At 51.7% G+C, this 12392-nt stretch overlaps 3 protein-coding genes across 3 annotated transcripts; 1 reads left to right on the forward strand and 2 right to left on the reverse strand.

Moving 5' to 3' along the window:
• Positions 1 to 1112: 1112 nt before the first annotated feature.
• Positions 1113 to 1569, reverse strand: V2A60_001705 (mitochondrial 37S ribosomal protein bS16m; the record flags this gene model as incomplete). The annotated part of the gene is made up of 2 exons (XM_083253062.1): positions 1113 to 1380; positions 1493 to 1569. The coding sequence occupies 2 exons, from the start codon at positions 1567 to 1569 to the stop codon at positions 1113 to 1115; spliced, it is 345 nt and encodes a 114-aa protein (XP_083109188.1).
• A 399-nt stretch (positions 1570 to 1968) lies between these two features.
• Positions 1969 to 3516, forward strand: V2A60_001706 (NADHX epimerase; the record flags this gene model as incomplete). Its single annotated transcript, XM_083253063.1, has 8 exons — positions 1969 to 2041; positions 2100 to 2149; positions 2232 to 2340; positions 2442 to 2507; positions 2566 to 2660; positions 2964 to 3060; positions 3115 to 3343; positions 3414 to 3516. The coding sequence occupies 8 exons, from the start codon at positions 1969 to 1971 to the stop codon at positions 3514 to 3516; spliced, it is 822 nt and encodes a 273-aa protein (XP_083109189.1).
• A 6260-nt stretch (positions 3517 to 9776) lies between these two features.
• V2A60_001707 (Alpha/Beta hydrolase protein) lies at positions 9777 to 11601 on the reverse strand (the record flags this gene model as incomplete). The annotated part of the gene is made up of 3 exons (XM_083253064.1): positions 9777 to 10814; positions 10903 to 11259; positions 11332 to 11601. The coding sequence occupies 3 exons, from the start codon at positions 11599 to 11601 to the stop codon at positions 9777 to 9779; spliced, it is 1665 nt and encodes a 554-aa protein (XP_083109190.1).
• Positions 11602 to 12392: the final 791 nt, after the last annotated feature.

Consider the following 12392-nt stretch of genomic DNA (forward strand, 5'->3'; position numbering starts at 1 on the left):
TTTTCGTTTTCGTTTCTTTTTTTCGTTTCTCAATTATTTTTCCACATCTTCCCCAAAGCCGAGTTTGTCGGTATGAAAACATGTACACACAAAGAAAAAGGACGTTTTGGCCTTGACACATGGCTTTGACCCTTCTTTTATCCTTTTTTTTTTGGCCTTTTGGCTTTTCGGCTTCGTCAGGTTAAAACCACTTGGAAACTACCACCAAAAGCGGGAGAGCATTGGTGTGCCCCCCCCCCCCCCCCCCCCTTGATTATTGTTTCTTTTTTTGCATTGGGTTGGTTATCATAATTTTCTAGCCTGCACGCGCCCGCTAGAGGAATTTACGAGTTGACTTGGGTAGTACATGTAGAAAAGCGTATATTTGAGGAGCGCCGCTGGCATTATTTTTTTCTTTTCCTTTGTAGCGAGCGCGGTATAGCAAAAAATCCATCATGATTCTCACTGCAGAGAAAAAAAAGGTCATCTTTCTGTTTTCCTTGCTTTTTTCTTCTTGTTTCTTTCTCTCAATTACGTACTGGTGCTCAACACAACGCCAGCGACTCGTCGACTGGATAGGACATTCAAGAGATCATCTAGACGGCCGTCAAGAAGCGCCATCCAAAAGCGAGTCCGAGAGCGAATCCAACAAGCACGAAAATTCCGGTCCGTACATGTGCCGTAATGAATTTGAAATTGTTTGATACTTTTTGTCTTTCTCCATAATGGAGCCCAGAATATATCCACAACTATTTTGTACAAGGTTTGTCTCGCCCCAAGTTCCCAACGCCAGTTTGAAAAGGAAAAAAAAAAAAGAAATATGCTTCTTTTGTCGCCGCATCGCATGTAGTAATACAAGAAGAAAAGAAAAAAAACAACGACATGTAACAATGGTGTACATGGCTTTCGACGTCAAGAGTTGCACCAACGCTTCCTTCTCCGACTTGTTCCAGGGGCCGCCATCCCGGTTAACGAACCACCACCCGGGGTATCGTCTTTTCTGAGTCGAGGGTTCTCTGCTCGGTGATGCTCGTCGTCGTCGTTGTCGTCGTCAGTCAGTCGTCTCTGTCCCCGAAATCCGACACTTTTCATCTTTTCATCTTTCTTCCCCCCCACGCACCCTCCCCCCCGTTTCAGCGGATGCGTACGTCCTTGCCGTCCACCGTCTTGGTCGGCTCCGGCTGCGCCGGGCCAAACTGCTTCTTGGGCAGGATGCCGACCATGCTGAGCAGCCGCCAGGCCGTGTCCGTAGGCTGCGCGCCGACGCCGATCCAGTACTTGGCGCGCTGCGTGTCGAGTCGAATGTCCTTGTGCAGGCGTCCGGTGTTTTCGTAGGGGTCGGCCTTGGGCACCGGATCATATGTGCCGATGACCTCGAGAGGTTTCGAGTTGCGCGCCGTGCTGGAAAGCGGGGGAAGTCTGTTAGTCTTTTTTTTGTTTTTCGTTTTGAATCTTAAGAGGACACGAGCGAGCGAAAGAGAGAGTATTGTGGACAGGTGGAAGCGGCGCATACCGTGCATGGGCAACGACAATGTTGTAAAAGGGCAGGTTTCGACGCCCGAAGCGTGCGAGACGGATCTTGATGACCATGGTGGCCAGGCGTTGTGTCGTCAAGAGTTGGAAGGAAACTCTTCTCCTGATGGGGATTCCTCGTCGAGGTTCGCTTTGCTGGGCTGCTCGTCTCCACTTGTTGCCTCTTTCGCTGTGGGTTTTTGCTGCTGTCCGGAGCGCCAGTTTTGCCGCCCGCCGGCCGAGGAGACAATGGAGCAGCTCTGGTTCATGCCAGGCCGTCCGCCACCCGCTGCGCGCGCGCCGCGCATGTAAGTCCGAAAGTAATCGGATTATGCCCAAAGAAGTGGCTTGTCGCCTGCTCGATTCAGCCCGCCTTGCTCGTCTACTTGCAACGTTGATTGTATTAAACTTCCGTCTCCCACCCCTCCGTGGTAACAACGTACGTGCCGTCCCTCTCTTCTCTCCCTTCTCCTCGCCATGCCTGTCGGGCCAAAGCGGTATAGCGCCCAAGCTCTCGCTACCAACTACCCTTGGCTGACTGGCTCCCAATGTAGACCGTTAGCAGTAAGTAGGTAGGTAGTGTACTCAACGCATCTCTTACATCATAGCAGAGGCAAGCCCGTCACACCTCGCCCTGGCATCTGTCATGACTCTCAAAGTAGGTGATTTCCATCCAGTTTGGGTATTCTCGTTAGAAAAGATGCAAGCATAGCTGACCATGTTGTTTGCTGAGATGATAGACCCTGGGCGCCAAGGCCGCCGCCGCTCTGGACCAGGAGCTCATGAGCACTTGCGCTTTCTCGCTTGATCAACTCATGGAGCTGGCCGGCCTGTCCATTTCCCAAGCTGGTATGCCATCCTCTTGGAATGAACTCTCGAATGAAGCCCCGGTATAGGTAGGTTGATGGTGTGCTTGACTAGTCTCACTAACATCTGCAACCTTGATGCAGTCTATCGGGTTCATCCTCCTAGCATGGGGCGCAATGTTCTCATTGCGTGTGGCCCTGGCAACAACGGTATCGTTTTGGCCTGTTATTCATGAGTGAAATACATTATCTAACGAACCGTGTCAAGGTGGTGATGGCCTCGTTGCCGCTCGGCACCTCTTTTACTATGGCTACCAGCCATCCATCTTTTATCCCAAAAGGGGCAAGAACGAATTGTACCAGGTGAGTCATTTGAATCCGCAAGATCCCTTGTTTTTGGTTTTTTTTCTCTTCTCTTTTCGATTTGTTGGCAACTATTCCTGAGGACATATTTTTGTGCTCTTCTATGTATATGCGCCCATCATGTGTATTTGCCTTCCAGCTTCAACAAACTACTCAGCCAATAGCTAGAGTTTGGGATGACCTGGCATCGGCCGTCCTACCATCACAAACGTCGTTTACTGTCGTGATCATGTCGCATCTAGATGAAATTAGAATTAATTGCTTGGGGGTTTTTTGTGGTCGGTCGCTCATTTGTCTTCTTAGCGCCTTGCAAAGCAGCTGGAAGATCTCCATGTCCCGTTCGTCGAGGATTTCGTATCTGCAGCAGAAAACACTGATCACATTGTTGATGCTGTCTTTGGTTTGTCGAATCGTGCCAGATGGCCTCAAACTCCCTTGTCTAACCGGTTGCCAGGCTTCAGTTTCTCTGGAGAGGTTCGAGAGCCGTTTCCAGCAGTGATAGAGGCCCTCCAGAAATCGCACAAGCCCGTCACGTCGGTGGACGCGCCATCGTCGTGGGACATTGAGCAAGGGCCGCCGAAATCAGGCTTGGGCAGTTCTTTCATGCCTACAACGCTCGTTAGTTTGTCTGCGCCGAAGCCGTTGGTCAGGCACTTTACGGGACGCCACTTTGTAGGTGGCCGGTACGTTAGCTCCCTAACAATGGTGCTCGACTTACACGGTGCGGACAAGAAATCTAACACATTTGACCAGTTTCGTGTCACCTATGATTGCTGAAAAGTACAATCTTCAAGTGCCCGAGTACGAGGGCGTGGATCAGATTGTCGAGGTCGACGTGACGGGAAGGAAGCTCTGAAGTTCCGACGTGACAGGGCGCAAGGCATGAAGCTCTGACTGGTGAGTGGTCGTCCAAGGTGGTTTGCTGAGAGGCGCCAGACTACATGACAGAGCAACCACCCCTCAAGCTGTTTGGGCAGACGGGGCTCGGGCACTGGCCGTCTCGCATATCATTCCGGATGAAGAATGTGCCGTTGGGACACTCGAGATAGGGCGGATGGTACGAATGGCAGAATGCAACATAGACGAGATATTCTTTCCCGCAGACTGGGCAATCTGCCGTGTGGGCTGTGCACATTTATCTCGAACTGGGTGCTCCAAATGCGAAACAATCTCTGGCCAAACCGCGAAGGTGAGGAGTAATGAGATGTAGCCGACGACAGTGATTCTTGGTGGTCACCCCCATGGAATTCTTTGCAGCTCTGGCTGCGGGATGTGTAGATGGGGCAAAAGGTGTGAGATGGCGTGTGGTGTCGGCGATGGTGAGGCTGCGGAGGAGCAGTTTGGCAGATGCGCGAGCAGGGGTGGCGACGAGCCTGGGGGAAAGCCGATGACCAAGAGGAAGAGAAATCGAAGCAGGCCGTGAGGTTATATGCGCACAGTAGCAGGCGCCGGGGAAACGAGGCGAGTTTTTTTTTTTTTTCCTGGTCTTCTCGATTGGCCGCCGAGGAGCGCTTACTCCGGCAAGTCGACACCGACAACAGGCAAAAAGGGCCGGCCCAAAGCAGGTGTTGCCGTGCAGGGCAGGATCAGCCACAGGTAATTGAAGCAGGAGGAATCAAAGGCGCGGTAGACGAGACTCGCCACAGCCCCATGTGGCTAAGAAGAAGGGGAGACGGCAAGTCGAGATCATTGGTGCCCAAGACCTCACCAACAGCGACAAGCAAAGACTACCTTGGGAAGGGGCATACTGTGGCAGGGCGAAGAACATTGGGGTAAGTAAAGAACTCGCCACACCACCAACCGCGCCGCACGATGAGAAATCCACACAAGGGAGGAGAGGAGAGGAGAGGAGAGCCCAGGCAGGCAGGCAGGCAGGCAGGCAGGCAGGCAGGCCGACATGGTGCCTACTTACCTCTCTTTACCTTGCCTTGCCTACAACCCATGGCCAATGTATCGACCGATCTGGTAGCCAGGTACGTAGGTAGGTACCTGGTTGCCTGCCTACCTAGCTGCCAGCTACTTGCCTACTTACCTACTAGCACGCTGGCAAGTCAGTAGCTGCCCGAGACAAGCTACCTACTCCGTACTCAGCTACGTACTAACAACAAAGGTACCCAGGCACTGCTAAGAAAGATAGTGTACCGGCCAGCCAGACTGAGCGATACGGACTGAGCAACCCGCTGGCGGGGATCGTCCAGGCGGGTTCCGGGCGGGCAGGTGAGGCGACAGATACGGGCGTCAGAAGGATAGCCCTGAGAGGCCCAACAGGCGAGCACGGCTCAGTGGTCTACAGAAGGTGTGCTCTGGTCAAGGAGCGCCAGGGAGAGAGAGAGCGAGAGAGAGAGCCGACGCGTGCGCGCCAAGGAAGAGAGAGGGAGAGGGAGGGAAAAAAAAAATAGGGCAACGGTGGCCATAAAACAGTGGCAAAAGTAATGCGACAATAGCTCCGTACTGCGACTCGAGAGTCCAGATGAACGTTGACGAGGGCTGACCGGAGCAAAAGCTCCTTGCAACACCTAATTGGTTCGAGACTCGCAGAGGTGGCATGAGCAAAAGGGGACAGTGAGCTGGAGAGCCACAAGAACGGTTCCACTATTCACTAGCCACTCCCAAAGCGGGCTGGAGCTATCAAATATGAGTATCAAGGAGCCCTGTAACTGCTTTAGTTACATGACAAGAGCTCTCTCTCTCTTTCCCTCTCTCTCTCTATTGCGTGGCCTTGTTGCTCTGTCTCGTCTCTTCGTCCATCTCCGTTTCTGTCTCTCGCAACTCGCAACACAAGTACGGAGTACTTAGGACCGATTGCTCCTCACCTGCGGCCCGCTTTCCCATTTTCAACCCATCAGCAATTTTTCAATTCATTACACTTTCTCCGTCTTTTTCTTCTTCCTTCTCTATTGGGCTAAATGGACTAAATGGACCAAGCTGGCTGCTTTGCCACGTTCCTTGTCCCTTTATTAACCATTGCTTTTCTTTCCGAAGCTACCGGCATCAATTTTCCGTTCCACGTTTATGGTCATCGCCTCGCCTTTCTCCCCGCGCCGCCGGTCACTTCCGTCCGCCACACCGCCACACACAGCCACAATTCCTTCCTTTTTGACCTTGTCAATCAGTAAAATCGACAGAAAAAGTTGACTCAGCCGCCCCGCCGCCGCCTCGGTCCGCTTCCCCCCCGCCAGATAGATGCCTTTACCATGAGGGTACAAAAAAATACCACCACCAGTCAAGATGACTCCTATTAATCAAGGAAAGTCGTTTTTGTAAATCTTGAACCATGGTTTGAAATAAAGTATTCAAGGTAACAAAAGAAAGAAACATATATGAATGTCGGTAGTTTGTACTCTTTCACCTTCTTTTTCTTTTCAAGGATGAGTAGTATCGGAATATTTCTACTTGTTCCTATAATACCCGTTTTATTGCTCTTACTAGTGTCGACCACGTTGGGGATCGTGAGCGAATAGGACTGGGACGTGGTACGGCCTCAAGGGAAGAAAGGCACTGTATACCTTGGGGGGTGAAGCTTGCTGTTCTCAATGAGATACGGCCAACATTGCTGTTTTGTAGATGAGGAGTCATACGAAACTTGCTCGGCGACGCGAGATGGAGATTTCTGTGTCTGAAGGATCATCACAGAATCGATGAATGGAATGATTGCCAGCACTTGGGAGTGCGATGGCTCCCGGGACATGGTAGCGCATCTACGTGGCATTGCAGCAGTATTGATTTTCCTCTCCTTGTTATCAGGAAATTTCGAAACGCACTCGACGAGGTCCTCGCGATTCGTTGAGAGCTCACTTTCACAACTACCGGCCAAAGACCAACTATAAAAGTCCGCAATGGGGCAGTTGCAAGTAATAGTGACCATAGTCATAGAAGCGCAAACATGGACCAATGATCGTAAGCCACACAAACAGTGACTAGCGCATTACAGAAGTTGTATGATCACAGCCTCTCTCTCCCTCTCTCTCTCTGACTACTCGTCTTCGCCAACGCATCTTTGAGCCGGTAGCTTGGAGGCTACTGCCAGTCCCAGTACGGCTTCTTCTTCATCACCGGATCACGGCGGGGAACCCTCATCACGGACTGCCTTTCCGTACCTGTGATGGTCCCCTCATGACCTCTGCCTAGTAGCGGACCTTTGGGCCCCTTGGGCATCTACGGGCCAACGCATGCAAGTATTGATGATTGGAAACTACTCTTCCTGGGCCTTTTCTCTTTGCAGCCCACTCGCCCAGCACGGTGCGGAAATCCTGCATGTCATTGCCTAATCTCACATCTGCGTGTTTCACCCATTACACTCGCCACAGCAAAGTCTCGGCGTCTTACTCTTCACCGGGGAAGGGGGGTGGGCGGAGGTGGCCGTCTATAGGGCAGTGATTTCGTACACTCATCGCGCCGTGTTATACATCATTCTTCTTAATCATGAATGCATAAATCAAAGTCAAAGATGCAGAGCTCATCGTCTTCATTGATGGGAAGCCTACGGCAGGGCAACGTCCGAGAGCTCAAGTCCGCAAGGACAGTCCGAATTGTCAATGACTGAGAGAGGGGGGCTGGATTTGACCACTCAAGACAAAAGGGGACGACGCGTGGCGCTGGTATGCCAAAGAGCGCCATCCGAGATATAGAGGCTCACGAACCCGACTACGCCGCCTCCCGTATCGATGACCACTGCGTCAAAGGGGACGGTGTGTGGGTGACCCCCGGGGGCAAGCGGCTCGAGCACTGAAGCTCATATCCCTTTCGAAACATGCCGTTGGGGCGTAAATCAGTATGTGAAGACGCATTCGTGCGCCTTTGCGATCGCACACATCGCCGGCGGTGCCGATGATGTGACTAGGTCTACTCCAGGCTGTAATAGCTCTTGCTCCTGTCAGGTCCCCAACCTGAATCGTCATGACCACAAAACGGCAACTGCAGCGCTCGCAACTGGTGCCAGTTGTTGTAAAGGGTCACGTTATTCTTGAATTCTCGAGGACATGGTAACGGGCCTGTTGAGGATCGGAGAAGCGAACTGCCAACACGTCAGCGCCGAGGTCGTCGTCGAGCATGTTTCTGCAGCTTGGCCAGGCATATGCCCTCGGTGGCCGCGAGGTCGCCCTCGCCACTTTCAACAGGCGCTGCCGGGCAATCTTGTGCTTTGCAAAATGTGGCTTTGCTCGTCGAAATCGGTAATGTACCACGTGTATCGCTATTTCGTGAGTTGATTTCCGTCGCCAGCCCACGGCCGCTCCCCAGCATCAATCGTGCTTGGAACTCGGCGGTCGTGTCGGTAGGCCGTAATCAGATGGCGGAGGCGGTGAGAAATGAGGGAGCCGATTAAATACATGGCAAGTTGAAGACGTACGTAGTAAGAAAAATATCCAGATTTTCTTCATTTTTGCTTTTAAATAAAATCACTCGATTCTGTAACAAATGCCATGAAAAGGCTTCATTTTCTCTTTTTTTCCCTTTTATTTTCTCTAATCTTCTGTTCTTGTCTACTATGAAACTACTTTCCGATATTGAGGATACTCTCTTTACCCAGTATACACTACAATACCGGTAGTCCTTGTACATCCCAACTCAGATCTGGCTTCAGATCGCCCCCCCTCCTTCTCCCCTCCAAGCCCGTGTTTACTATGCTTATAAGCATACTCGCTAGCGAGCCACACTCCTGCACAAACACAACTCACCAAGCACAAGTTGCGTATCCGCGCACTTCCCGTCGGGCAAATTGGCCATGAGCAGAAATCTCTGGTGATTCGAAACGAAAAACCGCCTTGATGCTTGCCACCAATGGCCTCCGTCTATGCCTCCCAGCTTGCCAGCCAAGTGGGGGACAAAAAACATCGCCGCCAAAACCTTTAATAGAACTTTCTTTAGATATAACTAATTACATAAAAATACTAAAAATATAAAATAAGATATTATTATAACCTTTACTTATTATTTATTATATTATAGATTTATTTTACTTTCTTCTATTTTTATAAAATAAAAAAGAATTTATCTTTATAATATTCTAATTTAAATACTTTTATTATTAGAATTTCTTAGAATTTTTTCTTAAACTTAAAAAAGATAGATTATAAAACTTTAAGATAGACTAAAGTTATAATATAGTTTTTATAATTCTTTAGTACTTATAATCTTAATAATTAGAATAGTTTGATTCTGTTATAATCCTAAAGTACTCGCTCCCCACCTATTTTAGTGCAAATGCCAGGCGGCGATGTTTTTTGTCCACCCCGGGCCAGCCTTTGCCTCCCAATCGACTCCATCGTTGCCACACGCAAATCCTGTCATCTGCATGCAACAGACAGAGACATGGCGCCTGTGGCCACCGCCACAGATTCTCCATAATGCGAACGCCATTGCCAAATGATCCAACTGGATACCAGCTTGGTCCGCTTCTTTATGCTGGTCATCCATCTCGGTGAGGCACCGATGCCTGCTCAGTCAATTCTCACAAAATTTAAAAAAAAAAATTGTCGGGTCCGAATAGCCCACTCCGGACCAGATGCCCCGGCCCTATAACGGTTTTCGCTAGACGAATCGACGCTTCTGTTCGCAACAACGGCAAATGAGCCATATGGGCCATAAGCGATGGGGCCAATTTGACTGATCTTCCAATACGAACAGCCGTTGCCAACTAGCACGGAGCAAATGCACCACCACCGCCTTGCCCCCGAGTCCCGGCATTGGCAACAGGAAGCCCCGCGCGAAAACGTGTGCCCACGGTCCAAACCTGTTTCACCGGCCGTCAGACTTGTCTCAGAGAAGAGGTTTTCCCAGCGTACAAGCAAGATACAGCATTCAGACCCTTGCACCCAGAATATTGGGCACTCGACCGCTCTCATGCCGCGGAACTGCATTCGGTACGGACATGGTCACGCGATGTTCCCAGCCAGCCTCGACACCGAGCTTCCCGCATCAACGAAAAGCGTGGGGGTTTTCTGGCTAAAAAGTCTCATGTAAGAGCCTCCAGGATACTCGATTCATGGTGATGCTTTCATTCAGTCGATCGGAGTCTGGATAAGGAAGCGATCGCGAAGGCACTTCTCACTGCTGCTATATACAAGATCAACCAATTCTGCATCCTACTACCCGCGTTTGCTTCTGGCCGGAGCCGCTTCAAACATCCATACTATTAGCCAGGAACTTCCACATTTTGCACCTCTCGAGTGACTCAGAAGGAACAGTCTCCATCGCCGTGTTTTTGAGTTCAAATCGCAGACGGTGACCCTGGCCACCAGAAGTCGCCCCCCAATTCTCCCACTTTGGCGATCCAGGCTGACGTCTTGTATTGGGATCCAAGAACTGGACAAAGCTGGTAAAGTAAGCCATGGTCAGGGGCACCATTTCGGCATTGATGGTTCGCAGAGACCTTTGTCCCTGCCCCTGTGTATTGTCCGGTCCAAAGATGGCGCCAATGTCAGCAACGTGCGGCACGCCGAAACCATTGGCCATCTGGTCCGGGTCAGCGACATTATATCGGTAGTTCCACGCCTTTTTCTGGCCCACGAAGAGCGTGACGGCATCGGCCATGGTGTTACCCGCGCAGGTAAAGGTGCAGTCCCCATACGCCGCGGCGGCGCTTGGGAAATAGGCGGCGTGTTTGGGAAATGGCTCCATCTTCGGATAGAGCGTGCTAATCAGGTCCAGCTGCCACTGTTCGAGGCGCGGGTAATTGGCCCGCAAAAACGTCTGCACCTCTGCCGCCGTGCTGGCGTTTACACCGAAGTAGGTGCCCTCATCAGTGGTATCACCGACAAGCAGGGGCACACGCTTGAACCGGCCGGATAGAAACTGCGCGTACATGTGGTCCTGGACAAGGTCCCCGTCGATGACAGGCAACCAGTACCACATCGGGAAGCCATCTCCGGGTTTGCCCTCGGGGAATGGTGAAGGAAAACTGGCTCTGCTCAGCGTACGAGTATCGAGTCTGCGAAGACAATCGATAGAGTCGCACTTTGTGGTATTGAGAAGACGGGTGTACTGGAACTCCATCTGGGACACGGTGCGCTGCGTCGGCCAGAACGGGCTCTCGGGTATGCCAGCTGCGAACAGGTTCTCCTTGTCTTTGCCTCCGTAGGCAGTCAAGTGGTAGGAAACGGAACCACCACCGGCTGAATCGCCTTGAATTACGACGTGGTTGGGGTCACCGCCAAACTGCGGCGCAGAAACAAGGAAAAAATCAGCTCCTTTGCACTTCGCGCTTGGTCCCTATCCTCCTTCTGCAATGAGATGAATCACGTACCTGGCTGATATATTTCTGCACCCATTTGAGAAATAGCCGCTCGTCCAAAAGACCAACATTGAGCGCGCCGTCCTTGCGCACGTTTTCGCTAGCCAAGAAGCCAAAGACGCCGACGCGGTAATTGAAGTTGACAAAGAGGATGTTGCCGCCGGTCTGTTGGATAACCTGGGAGCCGTTAAAGTCGGCGTTGCCGTTTGCTGCGTAGCCGCCGCCTTGGATGAAGACCCAGACGGGAAGCTTGGACGTGACGGTGGCATTGGTGGGTTTGAAGACGTTGACGAAGAGGCAGTCCTCGCTGTACTTGGCGCCCGGGCCGCCAGGGGGGCCGAAGCCACTACCAATGCAGCGATCACGAAACTAGGACTCGCATTAGAAAAAAGCGAAAACGTTGTTGTGATGCAGGCAAGCGGCGAGAACGTGTGATCCTACCTCGGTTGCGTTTTGCACCTGGTCCTCTTGGGCTGGCTCCTGCGGTGCGCGCCAACGCCGGTCGCCTACCGGCGGCTTGGCGAAGCGCATGCCGAGGAACTGCTCGACGGCACCGCCGGCCACGCGGGAGCCCTGATACGTGGCGTAGTCGAGACGGACGACCGGGTCAAAGGTCGGCGGGGCGTTTGCAGTGTCTGCCGTGTCTGCAGGGAGGGCGACTGCCACGCCGAGAGCGCCGACGACGCACACGAGTTGCTTGAGAAGCATCATGGTGTACGCGCGTGTGCCTTTTGCGTTTTGTGCGTGTGTGTATAGGGTTTGCTTTGTCTGCGCTGCCTGGCCGTCTGATTCTACACCAAGGCGAGAGATCTATAACGGGCTGTGGTGCAGAGAATCACGAGTGAGGCTATCGTGAACCAGAAAGCTGCCTCAAGCTGAATTGAGGGGGAAGTGAGGGCAAGGCGCGGGTCTTACTTATAGGAGGAAAGAAGAGACGGGATGAATGCCATTGTGCAACATGATGATGCATCTTCCACTCGTCCGGACGGTGAACGACCGGGCTCCGTATGCCGTGCGTCCAGACAGGGTCACCAGTCTTGTGTTCTAGAGCCTTTTGCTCCAATACGGTTGTGACGCTGTGCCGCCGTGCTATATGGTCTCTTACAACCTCGTCGCCCTCGCCACCGCCCCTTCTGTCCCGAGAGCTACGTTGCATGTTGATCTTTTTGATACTGCAGTCTTGCGATGGAAGGAGAGACATTGTTCTTCTTTTTAATACTTGATTTCTAAAAGTTACTGCTTATATCACCTACACTGGTGGACAAGAAGCCCAAACAGTTCATAAGCAAGCCTCGGCTCCTCGGGGTAAACAGGTCAGATAGGAGCCTTTTTGCCAAGATATGGTTAGGAACTGAATAACGGAAGAGACGGGTCGAGTTCTCGAAGGGTGGTGTTGTGTAACTACTCGGATGGTTGTGTTTACCCCGCAAACCCGGGATTGCTGTAATTAAGCGAGCTGCTGTCAATGGTTGAACAATATGCCATCAATATCAGGGAATATT

This window comes from Cordyceps javanica, chromosome 1 (genome assembly GCF_051103115.1).
Source record: "Cordyceps javanica chromosome 1, complete sequence".
In the NCBI taxonomy this organism is placed as follows: domain Eukaryota; kingdom Fungi; phylum Ascomycota; class Sordariomycetes; order Hypocreales; family Cordycipitaceae; genus Cordyceps; species Cordyceps javanica.